Source organism: Strix aluco, chromosome 5 (assembly GCF_031877795.1).
Source record: "Strix aluco isolate bStrAlu1 chromosome 5, bStrAlu1.hap1, whole genome shotgun sequence".
Lineage (NCBI taxonomy): Eukaryota > Metazoa > Chordata > Aves > Strigiformes > Strigidae > Strix > Strix aluco.
The window spans coordinates 44,198,500-44,219,904 of record NC_133935.1 but is presented as its reverse complement, the minus strand read 5'-3'; the positions used below and the strand labels follow the sequence as shown (position 1 = coordinate 44,219,904).

At 37.4% G+C, this 21,405-nt stretch overlaps 1 protein-coding gene across 5 annotated transcripts in view; it reads right to left on the bottom strand.

Moving 5' to 3' along the window:
• The window catches only part of PPP1R12A (protein phosphatase 1 regulatory subunit 12A), a 121,941-nt gene that overhangs the window by 59,901 nt on the left and 40,635 nt on the right, over nt 1–21,405 (bottom strand). For all 5 annotated transcript variants that reach the window (XM_074827151.1, XM_074827153.1, XM_074827150.1 and 2 more), the window contains exon 2: nt 15,388–15,518. In XM_074827151.1, coding sequence (XP_074683252.1) covers nt 15,388–15,518 — 131 coding nt within the window. The remainder of the gene's footprint in view (nt 1–15,387; nt 15,519–21,405) is intronic.

Below are 21,405 nucleotides of genomic sequence, written 5' to 3'. Positions count from 1 at the left end.
TCATAGACATAAGGAGTAATGCGTTAGAAAGTGTAGGGAATGAACAAAAGGCTACGGTAGCATTCCAGAAAGTTATTATTAAGATACATGAACAACTTCATGATCAAATGATCCTTTAAAGTAGACTCCAAAAATGAAGCTGCTTACAGACCAAAATCAGATCAGCAGAGCTAGAGGGATTAGCAAGGCTGGAGAAGTAGAGTTATCTGAGTTCCCCTTTGCACGTGCTTACAGGACTTTGGTTTTCCTGGGTCAGCAAAGGAAGGATGGGTGAACCTGTGCCAAGTTCACAGAATTTAAAAGGGTAGGAGAAACAGAAGAAAGATGAAAGGCAACACATTCCTCTCCAGGGAAGTGAGAATGGTCCTTTCCCAACCTTCCTTCTGCCACTCCAACTAGGCCTCCCCTCTGCTATCCCCACCAAAAAAATTAATAGTGATCCCCTCAAATGTATCAATAATGAAAGAGCAATACTCAGTATAAACCAAACTATTCCAAATCCAACTATTTTAAAGATACCTTTTAAGCCTGGTAATGAAATCCATGTTTCTCCTGCTTTCCTCATCATTCATTCAGTAACAGATGACCCTGTCCTGAAAAACTTTTATGCATTTGCTTATCTTCATTTACAGTAAAATAGTTTCAGCAAAGCAGTGACAGGGCTCAGATGGTGCATGAAGTCACCTTGGTGCCTACAGGATTGTAGCTTTTCTTACGAAATCTAGCACTAGCAAGAGAAAGGACAGCAACCATTTCAGACGTGTAGGTAACTTGACTATGCATCACATACAAAGGGAACAGATTTGGCAAACCAGACCAAGAGACCGATGCTCTGAGTTTGTAAGACTTAGCTGAGCAGAAGCCAATACCAGAATAATCCTAAAAATCAGAAGGCTTTGTTATCTTTTTTAAAAAGTATTTTCCAAACAAATTGCACTTCAACCTAAATGTTAATTAAAGCTTATAGTATGACTTCAAATATTAGTGTATTTGACATTAGTTATTCTGGTATCATATACTAAAATCTTCACGTGAACAGTCTATTACTGTGTGTAGGTATGTATGCATATTTTAAGTCATCCATGTTTTGAAAAAAAAACCCAGCACAAATAATTGCTTTTATTTTATCTTTTAAGTAGGTTACCTCCACCTTGAAATTTCATCTTTCTAAAGCAAGTAAACATAACATAAAATCCACTTCCTCAGCTAATATTTGATACAGCTACATGTATGCAATGACAAAGAAATCGGAGCTGTGTAATAAAATGTCCAGAACCATGCCCTTTAATATCATGTCCAGAAAAAGGCGCTTTTCACACACTTGGATGCAGTGGTAAAGTAAAAAAAAAAAAATAAAGGACTTCCACCATCACCTACTTACAAAACCTTTTGCCATAGCACTTAAATCTGTGTCTTTTGTAATTCACTTGTTGCAAAATGGCCATGTTCAACGGACAGCTACAGAAGAATAATTCAGAAAATCCAATGATAATTTATATAATATTCTGGTAGGTGCTTATTCAAAATGTAAATAAATGAGAAGGAAACAGTAGCTTGATCCATACCATGCTTATTTTTGGAGCTAAAGCTTTCAAGTTTTGATCTTGAAGTTAAAGGTACCTCTTTGAGACAGTCTTGTGGTCTAAGCATAGAGAATTGCAAGTATCCCAGGAATACGAGGAAAGATAAGAGCAGGAAAATGAAATAAAATCGTTCCTGATACTTTTGCCCTGACAAGCATTATGCAGTCTGGGTAAGGCTGGAAGAACAAGTATGCTTTGTGATTCCATTGTTTTATGACGGGAAAAAATACTTGTATTTGAAATTTGCCTTTTAGGAATCACTGCTGTATATTCTTCAATAGCTATTATAGACTGAAATTAACAACCTTCAAAAAAACATGAAATATTTTTTCTATAACTATTATGAAAATCAGATTCTCTCCCATGATTTTATGAAAAATACATTTCCATATCTTTCATAAAAGGTTGGAAACTCAGTATCTCTGAGACAATAAATAACATCCTCCGAGATTACTGCACAAAAGCCAAACAGTCCACACCAAAACCAAGCTCAGGAACTGGAAGTTAAAAATTTTAACTAGCAACTTGGCCTACATTCTGAATTAAAAAAACAAACCAACAAAAAAGCCTTTACAGCCGTGTGTGTAAGTCTATTAACAAAATGTATATAGAGACACAAAGTAAACAGAGAGGAAGACACCTCTCTCTAATGACAAACTTGAGTCTTATTTGTGAATTTAGAATTTAAGAATATGGAAGACACTCAAACGTTGGCTTTCCTAAACTTTGTCAGCTGCAGACAACAAAATAAGCTGCAGATAACATTTTAATATTGTTTATCTCAGCAACAGAAAGAGAGGCATCTATTTACATTGAACCTTGCCCCAGTTCACAATATCCGGAAACAAGTTTGCAAAGTCATTAGGGATATAATGAACTTTAAGTACTCGCTGAACCTGAAGGTCACCAGAATGGTGGCAAGCACAAGGCAGGGCAGAGAAGTGGCCACTGAATTGCTATGGTTCATTAAACACTGCTTACTGAGCTCACTGGAGACTCACTAGTGAAAACAAGCGGTCCCTTCAGACAAGTCAGAAGACTGCATGGCAGTCTCCAACTCCTAAAACGTGAGGAGAGGGACTCTCCTAAAACATCTCTTGCTGAATAGAGGTTCAACGTGTTGTATATACATTTAAAATAAATATGTTTCAGCGTGCCCTTCCAGGGAAACATGGCTTAATTGGTAGTGGGGGCACCAAACAACAGCACAACCAGACTCCCAACAGCTTTTAACTAATTAGAAACTTCAGCTTGACCTAGCTGTTTTTTTAAAAATCCATAGATGGTGGAGTTCAAATTAATTCCATGTCTTAAATAGATGATAATAGGGAGCCAAAGACAGAAAAAGTGTCACTGTGTTCATGCAGCTGTGCAAGCTGTCATTTCAAGAAACAATGAAAAAAATAGCTGCCCCATAGTCCACAGGATGTAAATACAAATTAAAAAATTACACATCTTTGGAATATGTATTTTAAATGACTTCTTTTAAAATGCCTTTCTGAATTATTTCACTGATTTTTAAAAAAATATAAAGCATAAATACACTTTTAGAAGTACATCTTTGTAAATCATTCAAATTACTAATAAAAAGACATCCATAATAAATTTGGCCAATTAGACCTTCAAGAGACATTTAACAGAGACAAAATGTAAAATTTTACCACTGCTGCTTGCAATTTCTTTTTTTTAAAGTTCAAGTACACTAAAACTGTAACACCTGACCCTTTTCAGATCTATTGGTTTCAGTGTCTGGGAATATTTCTTTAAATATTTTCTCACTGCAGAAGAGTTTCACTTTGAATTTAAATTCTTAATAATGTTGTTACTAACTCAGATAGAAGTAGAAATGCTACCTGAAGCTCCCTAACCCTTCTCAAAAGTGGTTTTGGTTTGGGTCTGCTTTTGGTTTGGTTTGGTGTTTTTTTTGTTTTTTTTTTTAAATTTGCAGCAAAAAATAATACTTAAAAGCCAGGCAAGCAAAGTATATCTACCTGCATACACAACATATCAAGAGATAAAATTACAGCTTCTGTGTGACTCTTGAATTTTTAAGGTGCACTTCTCTAAATAACAAAGAAAGGCCTAGCCTTTTTCTTTTTTAAAAAAATCTTAAATAATAGAAACTTGAAGCAAATACAATGCATTAGAGTAACACTGTGCTAAATTCTGCTGTGGTACATAGCACACATACACCCTGTGTCAGTGGGCAAGTTTCAAGGAAAATGTACAGTTGGTTGAATATGAATGAACAGCCAGAACCCAGCTGTCCCTCAAATACTTTCATGCACCCTCACACTGTCATGCTCCCTTTTAAACATGTTGTTCAAAACCCAAATAGACATAATGATAAAAAGTCACAATTTCACTGTTTTTGAAACCTATATATTGTAACCCTTGTAAGCATTTGGTGGACAGCGTTAAAATGTGTGCAACATGGGGCAGGTGGCTGGCACGTCTCATGAGGCATGGAGGAGCCCTGGGCAGGGGGCACCCTGCACAGCACCCCATTCTGCACAACAGGGGATCTCCTCGCCCTCTTTAGCAACAGCCTACAGATAATTTCCCTTGTCCTCCTTTCTCCACAGCTGAGATACTCCTGCAGTTGTCTTTTCTCCTGAATCTGTGATTGATTTACAGAAGAAAATGAAGGTTCCATGTTCAATACTGGAACCAGAACTGTACAAATTCAATTGGAACAAGAATACTTTCTCCTGCATGACTTTAAGACTAACATAGAAAAATCAAATGATTTGAAAAACAATTAAGTCAAGCTCATAGGGGTGTCTTATTCAGGCACTCTGCAAAATGTCATCCCACGCTGTCAGTTGCTGCTGTGCCTCAACCTTCTGCCTCTAAACGTTTAGAATTGAATAGAGACTGACATAAGAAGACAGGCTTCTGGGATGGCATTTAAATTAAAATCAAATCATGATAAAACTCAGGCACTTTTAAGGTTACGCTTCTTTGCAAATTCCAGAAGATTCTCACTCACGTCTTTCTCTCTTGGAAAAAAATGCTGCAGCACTTTCTAAATAGGAATGCTCCCCCTATGAGCAGTATCATCAGCCAGTAGCTACACTAAACACCAAGTTAAATAAGGCCAATTAGGATTATTTGGCAAAGCCAGATAAGTATTTCTCCTGAAGTATGTGAGTGATGATTATAAGACAGCTGATATCAACAAGAGATCTGAGGTGAATTTATGATTTCCTCTTGCAGAATACAAGACGTGAGAATTCCAGATAGCTAGAGATGTTTTAAAAAAAATGAATTAAAAAAATAATTGATAAACAAATGGCCAAATCATTTTAAGCAAAAGGGCAGGGACATCTCTTCAATTTTCACCTGTCTAATCCAGATTTCAGCATACGCATTTTACTAAATTATGGTCCAGTTTGAAAAGACTCTTTTTATACTCTTTAATATGCAAGAGCTCCTCCAGACAGCAGCAAATCCAGCTTCTGATTCTCCCTCATGAAGCTGGTACAAAAGGCATCTTGGACAGACACGCGTCTTTGCTTCAAAACTGTCAAATACTCCCAAAGCTATCAAAGTAGTGTGTCACAGAGATGAGAAAAAAATTCTCCCTACATAAACAGCACTATCAATTCTGAATACTGTACCTATATGATAAACATATTTATGTTTATGAAGCCAACACTCCACAATGTACCAACACACCACTGCGCTCTGCACATAGCTGACTGTCCCTAACCTTCACTGCAACTTGCACGCCCAAGGAAGCACAGTAACTAGAATCACATCTGTTTTCCTTCTTGGTGTGCAGGAACATAGAAGAAACAGTGTAGATAACAGTATCTGGTTAGTCTTAGTCCTCCTGGGTTCCAAGAAACCTCTGAAAAAAGCCAGCAATAAGCTCTAGAAATATTTGTACGTAGGTGGCCACCTAAACATTAACAGTGCAAAGATGGAAGAAGAAAAATTCCTACTTGCAGCATATGAAAAGCAACTACGCCTTCATATTTTACCGTATCCGTATAGAGGAAAGTCATATGAGAGGTGGCAGAGCAAGGTTTAGGTGAAAGTAAACAGTGACTGAGAAGAGGAAAGTAGGAAACATGAAGAAAGCTTTACAGGGAAACATATGCTATACCATATTTACCAAAAAAAAAAAAAAAAAGAAAGAAAAAAAAGGAAAAAAAAAGAAAAAAAAAAACCTGGAGCCTGGTAATGCCAGGATGAATACGGGGCAAATACTTCAGCAGGAAATAAATAAAACTAAACAAAAAGTATTTTTAAAGTGCATATCAAATGTTCATTTCACTATGTACTTTGTGAACAAGTGTTTCTTTCCTTTACTTTGAAGTCTGCATGCTATAGTGCAAAAATGAAGGCTGAGTTTGAAAAATATCTTGTTGCAGCTGCAGAAGAGTACATACAACTAGCTCACAACACTGTGTTCAGGATGCTTTCCTGTAGCAAGACTCCAAACATTTGTGGTGATTCATGGAAGTGTCATCAAGGTGAATACTTGGGATTGAGTTACACTGCTTGAAAAGAAAAGTTAACAATAGCATGGAGGCAGAAAAGGAGGAGGAAGAAGGAAAACCATGCTGCTGCCCACCATCCTCAGCAACAAGAGGTGATCGCACCACTAGCTCACTGTCCCTCTTGTCTTGTTCCAAGAGTAACATTGCTATATTTGGCTATAGCAGCACCACAAATTCTGATTTTTAACCGCTGCTTTCTATTTCAGTGGAAGCTACAAGTATGGACCTAACTTAACAAGCTTCTTTTCCTCCAACAGCAACGTGTTGGCATTTGTATCAGAAAAAATTTAACCAAGATCAATTCTTTTACTGTGCTTAAACAGATAATAGTATAGATATAATCACTATATCACAGAACTTATCTTGTTTATTAATGACCAAATCTCTCTACGAAGCAATATTACTATCACAAGAGCAGCTTTTAGCATCACTTGGTGTAACCCCTTGTTAGATATCATCAATCTGCAGTTCATAGTAGTTGTTTACCCGTCCAGTCCACTTTGAACTTCCTTGGAAACACACTGCTTCCAAAAGAAACTCTTACTCCTTATTCAAGTCTGATAAGCAGTACCTCATCTGTAATCAAGAGGTGTCAATTCCTTTTTTATACTTTTTTTCCTGTCACATCTGTTGTTTACAAAAAAACCTACATTTTTGTGTCTTAGTATCTGAATTGTATCTAAATAACTCACCCTCATCAATGCATAGCAGCCTCATGTCTCTAGAAATACTATGCTATATTTACACAGATTTCAGAATAATTCAAGCAGCTTTTATCCTGCCTCAGTCAGGGATAAGACTAGAAAAACACACACAGATTAGGATTATTTGCACCAAAATGACGTAGTTTAGGATATCCAACAAAAGATACAGCTGTAAGAAAGGATAAGTAGGCCGTAAGTTGCTTTAGTGTCATTAGAAAGTCTACTGTGTGTGGCAGAATAGGGTCAAACACACAATAGAGAAAAAAGCTCAAGTAAAAACTGAAAGGAAATAAAAACTGAGATGCACGGAAGTGACAATTACACCACACCTATGTATTCTCCTAGAAAACAACACTCAAAACCAACTTTACTTTGAATCAAATTCTTTTTATATTAGATAACTGAATAAATACTATATCAAATATTTAACAGCACCAACAATTCAATAGATTCCACAGTCTTAAGAATCTATCACTGCCTCTCTCTAAAACAGGGATTTTGAATTAGTCGATGAGGCCCTCACAGGGTGACAGTATACCATACTTACCAAGCACTTGCTCAATTCAAAACCTGGTTGCTCATGCATCTAGAGCTGCTCTCCCATGTTCCAGTCATACCTAGAAAATAGGAGTCGATCGGTGGCAACAGGCAGTTACAAGCCATCATCCAGGGAGGACCTGATGTGTTATGTTTCTCAGGAGTCTACCTGAGCTCCCAGGCTTCCATATGTATCATTCTTCCATATGTCTTCTCTTCCGTATGTATCACATTCAACTTCAGAATTCGTAGGTAAGATACCTACTCTAAATTGTTCTCAGGATACCAATAAAACCAATGCTTTGTGATAAACAAGTAAGATCTTTCCTATGCACAACACTTCTCAAAGCAGGATGTTTTTTTTAGACATGAGCTGCACTTTCAAATTCTTCTTCAGCCAGAAATTAAGAGTGCTCTGAGCTTTACATTGGGCATCAGTCCCTTGACTTTTCGTTAGATCCAGTGAACTGCTAAAGGATATTAAAGAAAAAAGATACTTTCCACTAAATCATATGTCCCTGAAGAAGGTATCTCTGAACTTAAAAGTCTAGTAGATTTACCTTTAGATGAACAGAAACACAATATACTTACTAATCAGTATTTAGGGTCACAAGTGGAGATGCACACAGTAATCCAATCTGAAGAAAGCAGTTACAGAGCACACACTGTCTTTGTGCATCCTAGAGTGACCAGCTCTCATAGACTCCCTCAGCTGAACAACAGGTATCAAATCAGATAGATCCTATAATTTCCTCTAACCCATCAACCGTATCTTACTGTGTATTTCTGCCAGCTGTTTTTTATCCAAACATCAGATCACAGCTACACAGCAGAAAAAATTAAAGCCTACCACATAATGACACTATTTTAAAAATGGAATTTCACCATCAACCCAACAAGTTAATTAGTGTTTCATTATTCTTAGGACATACATACATGAAGCAAAAACATGTTGAAAACACTACACAGCCACTGTACATCTTCATAGAAGAAAATGCCAACTGATACAGCTCACTGTTCTCCAAGTTTCTCCATTATTTTCTTGAATGGAATTTACCTTTATCCTTGTAGATACCTAATACAAGTTTGGAGGAGAAGGAACTTCTATGTCGCTGATAAAGAACAAGCACTGCACTTTGATTTGGGGCAGGGGGAAGAGATTACCCTACTAGCATATTTTCTCTCCCATTTTTTCCCAATCCGTTCTTTCCGAAACAAACAAGACCGCAAACAGAAATTAATTAACTGAAACAATCTTCCAAACCCTGCAGTGACCTTTTCCCGGCTCACAAAACAAACACTGCATCTTTACCAGTGTCAACTTTTAAGAAGTCAGTCATTCTTCTAGAAGAGCTGTTCTTTGGCTGGGAATAAATCTTCTTTCCCTGCTTTTATTTTGTCATGTGGCTTGTTTTATAATATATCCTTCTGAAGTCCTCTTCTCATTTTCTGAGTGGGTTGTATCAAGTTTCATCTTTGGTCCTTTTTCTTCCCAATTATACTCCTCCAGTTAACTTTTCCTTGTGTCATTTAAAGTAACATCTTGAACCCTAACAAAAACGTTTATTGACCTTGTAGCATCTCTATCAGACCAAACCCCATATCAATTTGCATAATCAGTTTGCATGTGGTTTACATCAGACCACCAACATTGTCTTGTCATTCACAAATCCAAACTTCTGACTATCCTCCAAAGATCCATTTCTGCATGTATCATTAATAACATCATTTCATACTCAGTTAGTTAAAACAACTGGGAACAAAGCTAAAGGAGATGGAAGCCATCCCTGACATTCTTATCAGTCTGCTTTGCTTAAATAATGTCTTGCTCTTCTAGGATTATAGTGGGTTGTGGCAAAAGAGTTTAGATTAAAAACACTCCAGTAATAGCTCCAGATGATCAAGTTATTAAAACTTAGAGAGAAATGGATTAGAAACAGCTGTTTTGAAACATATTTTGTGGCACCACCCCCTCAGACATCGTGGAAGAACATTCAACAGTACCAGCCAGTTCAGACTCATGAGGTGGGAGATGAAGGAGAGGACTCCACCTCAGCACAGGCAGCTCTCCACAGCCAGGCTTCTGATTAGAGGTAAAAGCTATGTCTGAAACAGAGCCCAGACTTTTTTTTGTTAATATACCTGCATATCTATGCCAACTGCTGCTGGCAAGCCAGATCAGCTCAGTGATCGAAAAGACAATAAACCCTTCAAACCTCCTGAAGGCTAGACTTCTGCTAATAGTTCCCACACTGTTGTGTGATCATTAGATAATGCAAGAGAGGGGGTAAGAGTCAGTGGAGGAGGGAAAACCAAAGAGAGAAGGGAATGATTGCCTATTTCTGCAGTAGTCTCAAGTTAGGTCACATTAAGCATGTTGTGAAACTGCACTGAATTCCCTTTACTATCTGTTGCCAGAAGAGCACTCGTCCTGTCCTTGTGCGATGGGCACAAATCACCACCACCCAGCAGCCGCAGCAGTCCCCGCAAGGCAATTAGAGCTGTAAGTAAACCACCTATCACCGAACATCTATGTATTCAACTACAGGTTTACAGGACTCTCTCCTCCGTACATCAGACAATGATCACTCATTGAGTCTTAATGGACTGTTACTAAAATAGAGAGATCCTGGGACAATGGCTTGCTGAGGCTTCAGCAAACTAGTTTGGCTGGGTTCACTTTCAGGTGTCAGGAATCTGAAAAAACAGATGGGCGTCAGCAGCAAGGCAGTGGTTACACATAAGCCTTTTAAAGTCTGCTTCAAATATTAGGGGAAGGAGGGGATACAATATAGGAAAACTTTGGGCAGGAAGGAAAGTGGGTGAGCTGGGTTTTAGAGCAGCAGAGTTGGTCACTCTGCTAGTCTCTTCCTAAATGAACTGAGTGAGGAGGCTCGGAACTTAAGAAGTTGTTCTCTCTCTGTAATCGTATGCTTCAGCCTTTAAAACCCGTAAAATAAAGGTGTATTTTGAAACTGTGCTGAGTCTTAGGGTCTGTATGTGTAACTACATGTACCAAACATGCCTCCCAAACATAAAAGCAACCATACTGAGTTAGACCAAACATCCATTTAACATCTAGCCTGTTTCCAAAAGTGAGCATATCTTCAAGGAGAATAAAAATGGGGAAATACATGCTACTTTTCCTGTAACATCTTTCCAGTCTCCAACTACTTTCATGGATTTTCTGAACCAGATCCCATTTGTATGTATGTATTCTGCATTTGTATTTTATGTATTCACCCTCAGAGGATTTCTCATCCCTTGAACCATGAGAAATTTTAGTACCTACAGCAACATTTGGCAAACTGCTACTCATATGTAGTACCCACTGCATGGAGGTATAAAAACCCTATTCTCCCCCCAGGAGACATCTCCCTCCCCCTCGTTTTTTTTTTTTTGCACAAAAGTGTAACTGTCATGGACTTCTAAGTTATTTTTGAAAAATACTTTTCTTACACTTTTAGGAAGATGTATCTTCTTTCAATCTGGGGAAGATGAAAAAGCATTCCTATTTAAGTAGTAAAACTACTGTAGCCTCTCAATACTTGCAAAGAAGCTTCAAAATACATCAACTACTCAATCACAACTAGACATAGTACAAAGCCCCCAAGAAAATACATTTTTAACACAAACTTTAAATCTTGAACAGAAAAGAAATTTCTACCATTTCAGATTTATTTTACATTAATCTGGTACAATGCAAAGCAGAGAGAAATAAAAAAGTAATCTTTTAAAAATTGTTTCTTAAATGCCACTTTTTTCTCTATTACATGTTTTTTCTCTATTACAAATGCCAGTATTTTTCTCTACTACATTTTTTGCTTCTAAAAAGGAATTTGTTTATTCCCTGATACTGAAATAATACACAAGCTTTTAAACAGCATATCAGATTAAAAAAAAATCATTATATACAGCCAAATAGTTCTACAAGAGTTTTACAAAGGTAAACTTAAGGGTCCTACCCCTTAAATACCATCTTGAAGAATGCACACAAAATTTCTTTTGAAGTCCTCCTGCACTAAAGTTTGTTTCCACATAACTATAATTTTTAAAAACATTTGATGCTGACTTTTCAATTCATAGTAACACATTGGAGAAAAAAGGGCTCCTTTGTGTAAAGCCTTCTGTATATGAAAAAAATGGAGAAGAATAGAAAAAGAGAACATGTTATAAAAAATCCACCTATTTTGGCAATTTTGAAGAATTTTAATTTAAAACATGTTCACATTACAATTACTTGTAAGCTAATTCACATGATCATAAACTAGATGAACACTAACTTAAGTAGGCAATTCTAAAATTAAACTATTCACAGAATTTCCAGTAAGCTGAAGCACTCCCAGCATTTACAGATCTCAGAAACAACGATGGAAAGAAAGGGAGCAGTTGCCCTCCATGGCAGAGTTTTTTGCTTTTACAGCACAACTTTCCATCTGCAACCAGCTGACACTTTATTTCACGCTATGTTCTCCTGCTGTATTTCACCTGATGTAGGCTTCTAAAAGACTAATATTTCTTAAACTGGAAGATGCATTTTTTAGAGGAAATGGGAAGCATATTCAAGAGAAGGTGGGCGTTCCAAAGGAGCAGAAAATTGAAATGGAACAGGAGATACTGCTGGGAGAAGATGCCACAGGATTGGCAAACACAGTGGAGGATGACAGGGACAGGGAATACATCTGCAGTGACAAACCCACTGGCCAGACAGTGTAGTTAGTGAAAGCAAAATACAAACCCCAACAAGTGGGTGCCATGCCACAAATTCACTCAGCCCATTAGCAATTAGCATGGGACCAGCACCAAAACATGCCTGAAGTGCTGGGTCCCTGAGATACCCAGAGTTTTTTTTGGAGAAGCTCCCTACCACCTACATATCCTGTACTTCTCCCAGATCTCCACAACATGGGTGCACTCACTCAGGAACATCTGAGTAGCAGCAGGCACTACTTAAGAAGAAAGCGTACATTAGAGAGACAAGCAAGAGCATCAGATGTTCAGCGAAAGCACAGCGAGATGGGAAGGTTCCTTCATTGATCAAACAGGCAGGCCCATTCTGTATTAACCCAGAGTGACTCCCAGACATTCCCATTTACTGTACATAATAGGAAATGGGTGTTAGTAGCAAATGGATGGACTAGACAGAAAGAACAGGTGAACTGTGAGATTATCTGTATACTGATTCAATAATAAAAGCAGTCTGAACAGAAACCTTTCTCACTCTAAAAGAAAGTAAATTAACCACCCCAAATATAATCCCATCAGGAGAAGAAAAACTACAATAGATTGTACTATAAAGGTTTGTAATGATTATACTTTTTTTTTTTTAATTTTATTTTGAAAGCAGAACCAACATACCCCATCTCAGTTATATTTCATAGACTCTAATCCTAGTGATGAATCATGCAGGAGTTATCATGCAATGTTAACAGAACTTCTGCTTTCTTTCCCCCTCTTTTAACCCTAGAAGGTGATGTACACACATACATGAAGAATGTTAAAGTTGAAAGGTGAACATAGTCAATGTACAGAGGACATACCTAGTGCTAAAAAGTCCCTAAATTACACTCTAAACATAGAAATGCATTTCATAACAGAAACTATCTCCATCTCCTAGCTCTGTTCCTTTCTTAGACATAATTTCAGATTTTGAGACATGAAAACCTGAAATAATTAAAGTATGCTATCATGTCACATTCTTCTTATGAATGGTAAAAATATAAGCACTGTAAACAAAATCAATATATTAACTATATTTTCATATTTTGAGGATTTTACAGATTGTGGTATTTAAAGAGAAATAAATTCCAGCTATTTACATCTGAAGGAAACCCTAAGAAGACTTAAGATGGCAGCAGAGGAAGCAGAAATTGATCGGTGAGTCTTCAACTGGAGAAGCACCACAAAGCTGTGCAACAGGCAGTTGCACAGGAGGAGGAGAAAGGGAAGCACTGGTCAGACTCTCACCAGCCCTTCATTAACAAAGCTAGGAAACACCAGAACCCATTCCATAACTCCCTTCTCTCTTGAACCTTGCAAGAAAATAGGAAATGAACAGAAGATGTTCTGAACATAAATGCCAGTACATATCATACAGGACAGAAAGATGACAGGCTATTAGCTGCAATCTTTTCAGAACTATATATATATAAGCTCCACAATTTACCCAAATTAAAGCTCACTTCCATGAACCAGAAAATTTAGTGCTAAAAATGAAACATACCAGATTCAGCCACAGACACACACCAACACATATTCTCATGCTGAAGCAGATGCTGGACCCAGCATGTACTATGGGGCAAATCTAATTTCTAACCTCTGGTATTTTATTGTATCATCCTTTCGTATTCCCCCTGTTTTGCCTCAGCTGCAAATTCTGCTGTCAATTTTGTAAATTATTTGAAGTTGAGCTCCTAGAGAAGCAGTCTGAAGAAAATCTAAACTCTTATGGACCTCATCAGATATAAATATTGCTCCATTCAGGTCAGGTCACCCTTCTCATCTGTATGTGGAAATTTGGTTCAACAGCTTATCTTCAGGACTCCTTGCACCTTAAAAACACTGCTCTTCCAACAGTTTAGATGTCCCACATCCCACAGGATTATACTCCTATAATCTCATTTCTTTAAAGGATATCTATAGAAAATATGCAGACAGGTCCTGTCCCAGTCTGAGACAATAAACCAATTACAGTCTTCAGCAATATTACATATTTCAGATACTCAAGCCAATAGTGGAAAAACTGTCCTGTGGACAAGGGACATCACTCTTTCTTCCCTGAACATCTGCCTACATTAGGCTGCAATGCCAAACCAAGAACATTTATTCAACTTTTTCCTACTGGGGGAAAAAAGCAGGTGTTTTACCTCCACTAAACTGAAAAAAGGCTTATATTATCTCAGTTTGTAGGGAATTTCTTGTCATAGTACAGCCAACAAGTAAACACTTCCAGTGTGCATGCAAGGGAGATTACAGCCTCAAACATCTGTGTAGTGTAGAAAGGCAGATTACAGAAGTTAGCAGTCACACAGTGTCCCAGTTATAAAAAGGATATACACAGCACTTCAGTCTATGAACACCCCAAAAAAATTTTCCCTGTGAAAACGATATACAAGAGTCTCCAGAATTTTTCCTTTCCCTTAAGATTCAAGCAATTAAACCTCTCAAACTCACAGAACATCAACAAACAATCCCCTAAACTTGTAATTTCCATCTTTCGCCATTATAATTTGTACAGTAATATAATTACATGATTTTTTTTATCCAAGTCTTACACTGGAACAGGCATCACACTGAGTTTAGCAGAATTAATGAAGTTTGTGTTTACCCAAGGGGCCTTTAGAAAGACATCATTACCTTCTTTATTGAGAGAACAGCGTGCTGAACAACAAAAGCCACACATTTTCTCAAATCAATCATTACTCCATCTTAAAACAGACAGCCTACAGAAAAATTTGATTTTAGCATATCTTCAGTGGCCCTCAACAGGCTTCAAGAATAACAACAAAACCACTCCTGGAATTTAGTACTGAGTAAGCTTTAACTAATACCATAACAGGCATCTAACTTCAACTGTAAGATTTTGCTCCACGACCAAAATAACTAGCAAAAGATACTGCTTCATACCACACCTGAAAAACAAAAGTTTCAAGACTGCAAATGCAATTGCAAAATTAATCTCCTACACATAGGCTTATGTCAGGATAATGTTTCAGCCTAATAAAATATAAATTTGAACTTTCTTGACATGCTTCCCTGCATAACAACCTTCCTACAGAAGAAAATAATTTAAAAAAATAGTCATGAACAGTTTTAAATGTTTGCATTTTACAACTGCCGAAGATACAATGTAAGAAAGTTAGAGAAAATGCAATGCACAGTTATGCACACAGCATACTTCACAACCAACACACAATATAAAAGTATTCTCTCTCACTACGTGACCCAGAGGCAACTAAACAGACAATTTATGAATGCCATCTGCTTCTAGTGCCCCTCTAACAATGTATTAGCAAAATATATGTATTTCAAAAGTAGAGGAAAAAGTCTTACTCTGCTATATCAAGATATCCACAGGAAGCAGCTGCATGTAGCGGTATCCAGCCTTCATTATCTGGTTGATTAATATTTGCTCCATTTTCCACCAGAAATTTCACCATATCTACGTTATCATCTATACAAGCCTATAAAGAAAGAAAGATTTAAGAAGTAAGTTCATATTAAAGCCGTTCTACAATACTGTGCATCTTTAAGCAACATCTTCAGGAAAAAAGGTATTTTCAGGTCTGATGAAGGAGTAGGGTTCATTTGTTGGGTTTTGACAGCCAGACAGGAAGAATTTGAGAGAAAAGCAGCAGGTGTTACAGATTTGTAAAAAAATCCTTAAATAAACGAATTCAAACAGAGTTTAACAAAATCAGCAAATATAATTTCCTCAGGTAAATCTGTCCTCGTTTTCTGAGAAGCTATTTACAATCCCCACTGCAACCTTGTTCTCCAGTACAAAGTGGTTCCCTTTAGAAAGCCCGCAGGCCCTCGCTCCATCCCATGCCCAGCTCAGCCACCTGAGTGGATATTACAGTTGAATAAACAGCTATGCCATGAAGTAGAATTGTTGTGACCAAGAGATGAGGAGCAGTTTGGAAAACAATACTATAACGTGGGTTTAATTATAATACAGTTGAGACTAAGAAGTATGGAAGGGTATGCTACGTATTTCAACACCCCCCGATGTTTTCTACTGCAGCATATTCTATACCACCATACACCTTTTAACAGTGCCTTAATCTCTGCTGTTTATAAACTTACTTGAGTATCAATTTGGCACATTGCAAAAATATTATCATTTGTGCACAACTCTTAATTACTAAGCAAACAGTGTCACCCAGATGCAGAACTACTGCTGTTCTCTAGATCTCCATCTTGACTGGCCCCTATTTTGCCTTTCTTCTGTGTTTGAGTATTTTTCTCACAGGGTGCTCAGTGAGTTCTCTTGCCAACTTCCATACTGCTGCCCTTAAAAGGGAAGAGCAACAGAGAGAAAAGTCCCTCTGCATTTCAGGACAGCAAGGACTCAAAACAGCTAGACCCCACAAGACTGGTATTAACTTTTTAGCTTAATAAATCAACAATACTATATAACCAGAAGGTTGAAATGAGAACTTTCACTGCTGGGCTCCTAAATCCTTCTGGAGAGTTATGCCTCTAATTAAAAGCAATTAAGGTATAAATTTTACTTTTCAGAATACTTCTACAGCAATAAAGACTGAAAACAATATACTGCTTTATTATGGCAAAACCCCTCAGATTTCCTTATCTAAGCAATTGTGCCTTCCAAGATGAATCCCCAAACTTTCCTCCATTCTGTAGTGCTGAGGCAACAGCTACACTGTGAGCAAGATGTGTTGCTGCCCCCTTTAACCAGTCAGACAAAACCAGCACCAAATTATCCCTCGTTGACCCTATCTGCTTCACTTAGGTACAAACTTAAGGCTTTGTTTAGAATGCAAGACAGAACTGTTTTAACAATGACTTGTTCATCCATAAACTTGCAGCGACACTGCAACTAGACTGCAGTACAGTGCTTGCATTATTTGTTTTTCAATTAAAAACAGAAACACATTCTTGAGTGAAAACATTCATAAACCTTCCTACCTTTTCAGGTATTCTTGCAAACTGCCTTGCAAAAGGATTTTCTGAATTATCTTTTTAGTCATATCCACCCCTAAAATCAGCAATTCTTGTATGAATAATTTATGAACATACTCCAACAAGACTACAAATTCCTCAGGCATGCTGTCTTTGATTTCTTTCACTTATCATTAGTGTACAATGCCTATATACTAGTAACAAGCTCTGAAAGAAAAAAATTGCCTCTCTTTGCAAGGCATTTTGTTACCTGAATGAAAAGGAACTAAATGCAAGACATCGTAACTCAGTTCAGGAGGAAAGCAAATTAAAGAAACACAGATGTTTATGCTTAGCAGAAACACTAACCTAGCCATATTTCACACATGCCATATATCCAGTTTTCTGAATATCCAATTTGCCTGACCATTGATATCCTATGTATAACATAATACCAGTTTATTATAAGGAAAAAAAATTATATCAGAAAACTTTGAAATTACCTAAGCATTTTAAAATATAGATCTTTAAATATTACATTTCAATATGCTGCATACTCATATATCTTAAAATCCTCTAAAATTCATAATCTGAAAAAAGGGTATCTCAAAATTGATTAGCACTATTAAAAAAAAAGCCAGACCACCTGATTGTGAAACAACCCAACACAGAACAATCCTTGACCATTTTTCAAGTATACATAAGAAAACCTGGCAAGACATACTCATAAAAATACTGTTGCTAAGTGAATCAAAAGCTTACATATGCAGCACATTAAAAGACATATGACTAAGTGGCTAAAAATATTTGACCAAATTTGGGCAGTTTATTGTGCCATACATGGCAAGAAACAGGAGAGCTCAAATACACTTCTCATGTATTATCAGAGATTGCACGTTCATGGCAAGGAAAGATAAACAATCTGTGAGATTATATATATTAGGATGATAGAAGAGTAACTATTAAGGTAATAAAAGAATTTACTTGCATATGCAAATAGGAGAGTACTGGCATTACTGGTGATCACATTTGTGAGGTTTAAACAACGTTCCTCAGAACTGATTATACAATCTGAACAACTGTTCTAACAATTTTATTATGGAACAACAGGAGCCACAGAAACTGAAGTCGATGAAATGGAAGACAGTTGTGTAATTTAAAAAATACTACCCTTGAGCCTCCTTAAACAAAGATTACTTAAAAATGAGCCTTGTACCTGAAATATTTTATAGAAAACCCACTGTGGCATCCAAGAAGGTTATTACCTATCTTAAGGTGAAGAAAAGCAAATGCAATTGATCCTATTGCTGAAGAACATGTATATAATACATGCTGCTTCTCCTTGTCCCCTTTTCCCCCTTAACAGCCCTGCAGGTGTTTGACTGACCCTGTCACTCTCAGCACTTTCCATATGAAAGACACCTCTGACTACCAGGCAGGTACCTTAAGTCAGAAAGCCAAGAAAAAAATGTTAAAAAAGAAATTTTATCTCGATGTTTTTTCCATTTCAACTCTGCTTGTCATTGTGCTATCTTCATAGTCACTTCTAAAAGCAATATTTATCAAGTGCCAGAAGCGTCTCTGTTGTTAAAGACTGACATCTCAACCCCAAAACGAAAGCCTGTCAGAACAGCATGATAAACTTAAAGCAACAGCCTCCAAAAAGCCTTCCAGACCTCAGACTGAAAGTTATTACAAAAGAAAAAGCAATGTACATGCAAGATGTAAATAATGAGAGTTCCACTGATGTTACAGTGACTCAAAAAGATAAATTTCCATGATGACTTTTGTCCCAGTCTCTGCACAGAGGACAGATAGCCACAGACCCTCCTCTTCCATGTCTGCTACAAGCCTTCCAAGGATTAATCTTGGTTCTTGGCATCCATCTCCCCATCCCCAGTCTCTCCCTTCACAGTCCTTAGCTCCCACCTACAGCCTCAGTTACCACTTGTGAAACAACAGGTCATCCTAAAGCTCCTTCTGAGTGCTTGCTAACCACCACATCTGCAGAGCACACACACCAGCCAGCTCCTGGGGCAAGCAGAAGAGCATGGGAGCTCACGCTGAAGATTCCCTTTATCCCATGCACTGGTTCTGTCTCAATCCCATACTGAGCCTCTGCAAACTGGTAGAGAGGCAGCATTTCTGCATGTAGCACTCACAGCCCTACCAAATTTGATGGAAGTTAGCCAACTGGCCCCAAACAGAAAAACAGCTGGACGGTGCAATCATATAAACCTCGTTTCCTTTGGGAACTAATTTAGAAAGTGGGCTAATTAGTCATAAAGGAAGCAAAACAAAGCAAAGTTGATAATACAAAGACTGGTTACCTTTTCTGATAGAACAGAGATCAAATCTCAAAGGAATTATATTAAGGCCCAGGACAGAAAACCGCTTTCTATTTGTACAACAACCTGAAACCTGGACTGCCAAGACCGGTAAGGATCAACGCACCTGACTCCCACACAGATAGACCAACCCTAGGTAGGTCTGACTTGTCCTGGAAACAACAATGTTTTAAACTTTTCCCAGAAATACTTTCTGATCACTTGGAAAGGGATAACCAGATGCCTGTTGAACATGTACATTTTAACTGCATTCACCATGACTTCATATCTCGGTGCAAGTGGCATGTGGTCTAGCTGGCTCTTGTTACTATCAGGTGTTAAGTACATAGGTGAAGGGTAGACCTAAGTTAGTTAAGTAACCTTAAAAATAGATAGCTTTATATCTAGAGTGCTTGGTCCCTCACTGAGTAACCACCCAAAGAATTCAGAAGACAGTACTGCTCCCCAAAAGACAGGAAAAACAAGTCTGTATTAAAAAAAAAAAAAAAAAAAATCAGAAATCTTGTAGGGGAAGAGGCAATCAATCAGTTAGACTACTGTCCCGTATACACACAGCAAAGCCATACAGTATCTACCTTACATTGGACTGCAATTTTTATCGTCTTTCATCAATGATGAGATCTAATGAGGTAATGCCATCTAATGAGGTTTAGATGTTGGATTTTTTTACCAGTATTTTTCTAGAGAGAGAGAGATTAAAACCTACCTTTAACTGCTAGCTGATTAGTATCCTGATCTATTCCACAAATTAAGATGTTTTGCCTCTAATAGGAGAAAATATACATTGTATATTTAACTTCTATTATCACATGTCATTTTTCCTTATTTACACATACTACAGAAAGGAGTCAAAAATATGAACACAGAATAATACATTAAGGGATAAAACAAACCAACAACCATTTTGAATTCCTGTGAGAATCCTGGAAACAGGAGAAAGACCTCACACAATGGCCTGGAGAATAGTTTATTCCTTCCTTTGATTTATCTAGTGAACCAAGTCCAGTGGAACTAAGCAGGAAATTAACATCTTTGTTAACGTATCCAACAATCAAATTAAGAGAGGGCATCACACCTAGGAGCAGAGCTGATTAAAAGCGGTTCCCGTTCTCTTCACCCCAGATTGCTTGTTCCCTCTGCCATCACGTAACACACCCTTATAGCTATGCTGACATACTTTGCTGAACTTGATGTAAAGTGGATGAGAAAAGCAATCAGAATTTAAAATTAAATAAAATAAGAAAAGGTCAGCAATATACTATTATCTTTATCTGATTAAAGCAGAATTATTTGCTTTGATTATATCATTTTTTTAAATATTCAGAGAAGAAGCCTTGTTCTGAAATTCATCTTCATGTCCTAATTCCACCATCAGAGATACAAAATTTTGTTTTACTGTGAAATTACACCCATTTGTAAATCCTGGGTTAAACCTTATTGTTTCAAACTGAAACTTTTCAAAGAACACCTTTCTAAATTTGCAACCACTTCTACCACTCACACTTTTAAATTTACAACACATTTTATCCTAATTTCCCATTTGTACAGACTTCTTAAGGAAATCACATTACTCCCTCTGTCTACCTGGCTGTCCTGCCTCCCTCAGCAATTTCAACGGAAATTGAGACAGGAATGGAGGCTGAAGATAATTAAATTCACTACTGGTCATGAAAAGGTCGTTAAAGGATGAGTCCTCTGCTATAATGCTGCCACAGAGCAGTTCACAGTGTGAACTCAACAATCACCCCTTCTACCTCGGTCCTCTCATTGGCCCTCCAGTGAGCTCAGCACCACCAGATAATCCCCACAGTTTGAACACTGGTCTCAATCTGCAATGACTTTTGCCCTTATGAAGAAAGGATTTTTTAGGACAGAGGACATTACAGTTCACAAGTCACACTTTATGAACATCTTCTGGTCATCTTCACTCTCCTTGTAGAAAAAAAAGAATAAGCTTACACATTGCAATTCTTAATTTTATTTTTTTTCTTTCAATAAACTAGTAATTGAGAAGGTATCAAAAGAAATTTGGTCAAAAGATCCAAAGCAAGTTTGAGCAGTGCTTTGCACTTTCAGTAGGTCACATATTTATGCT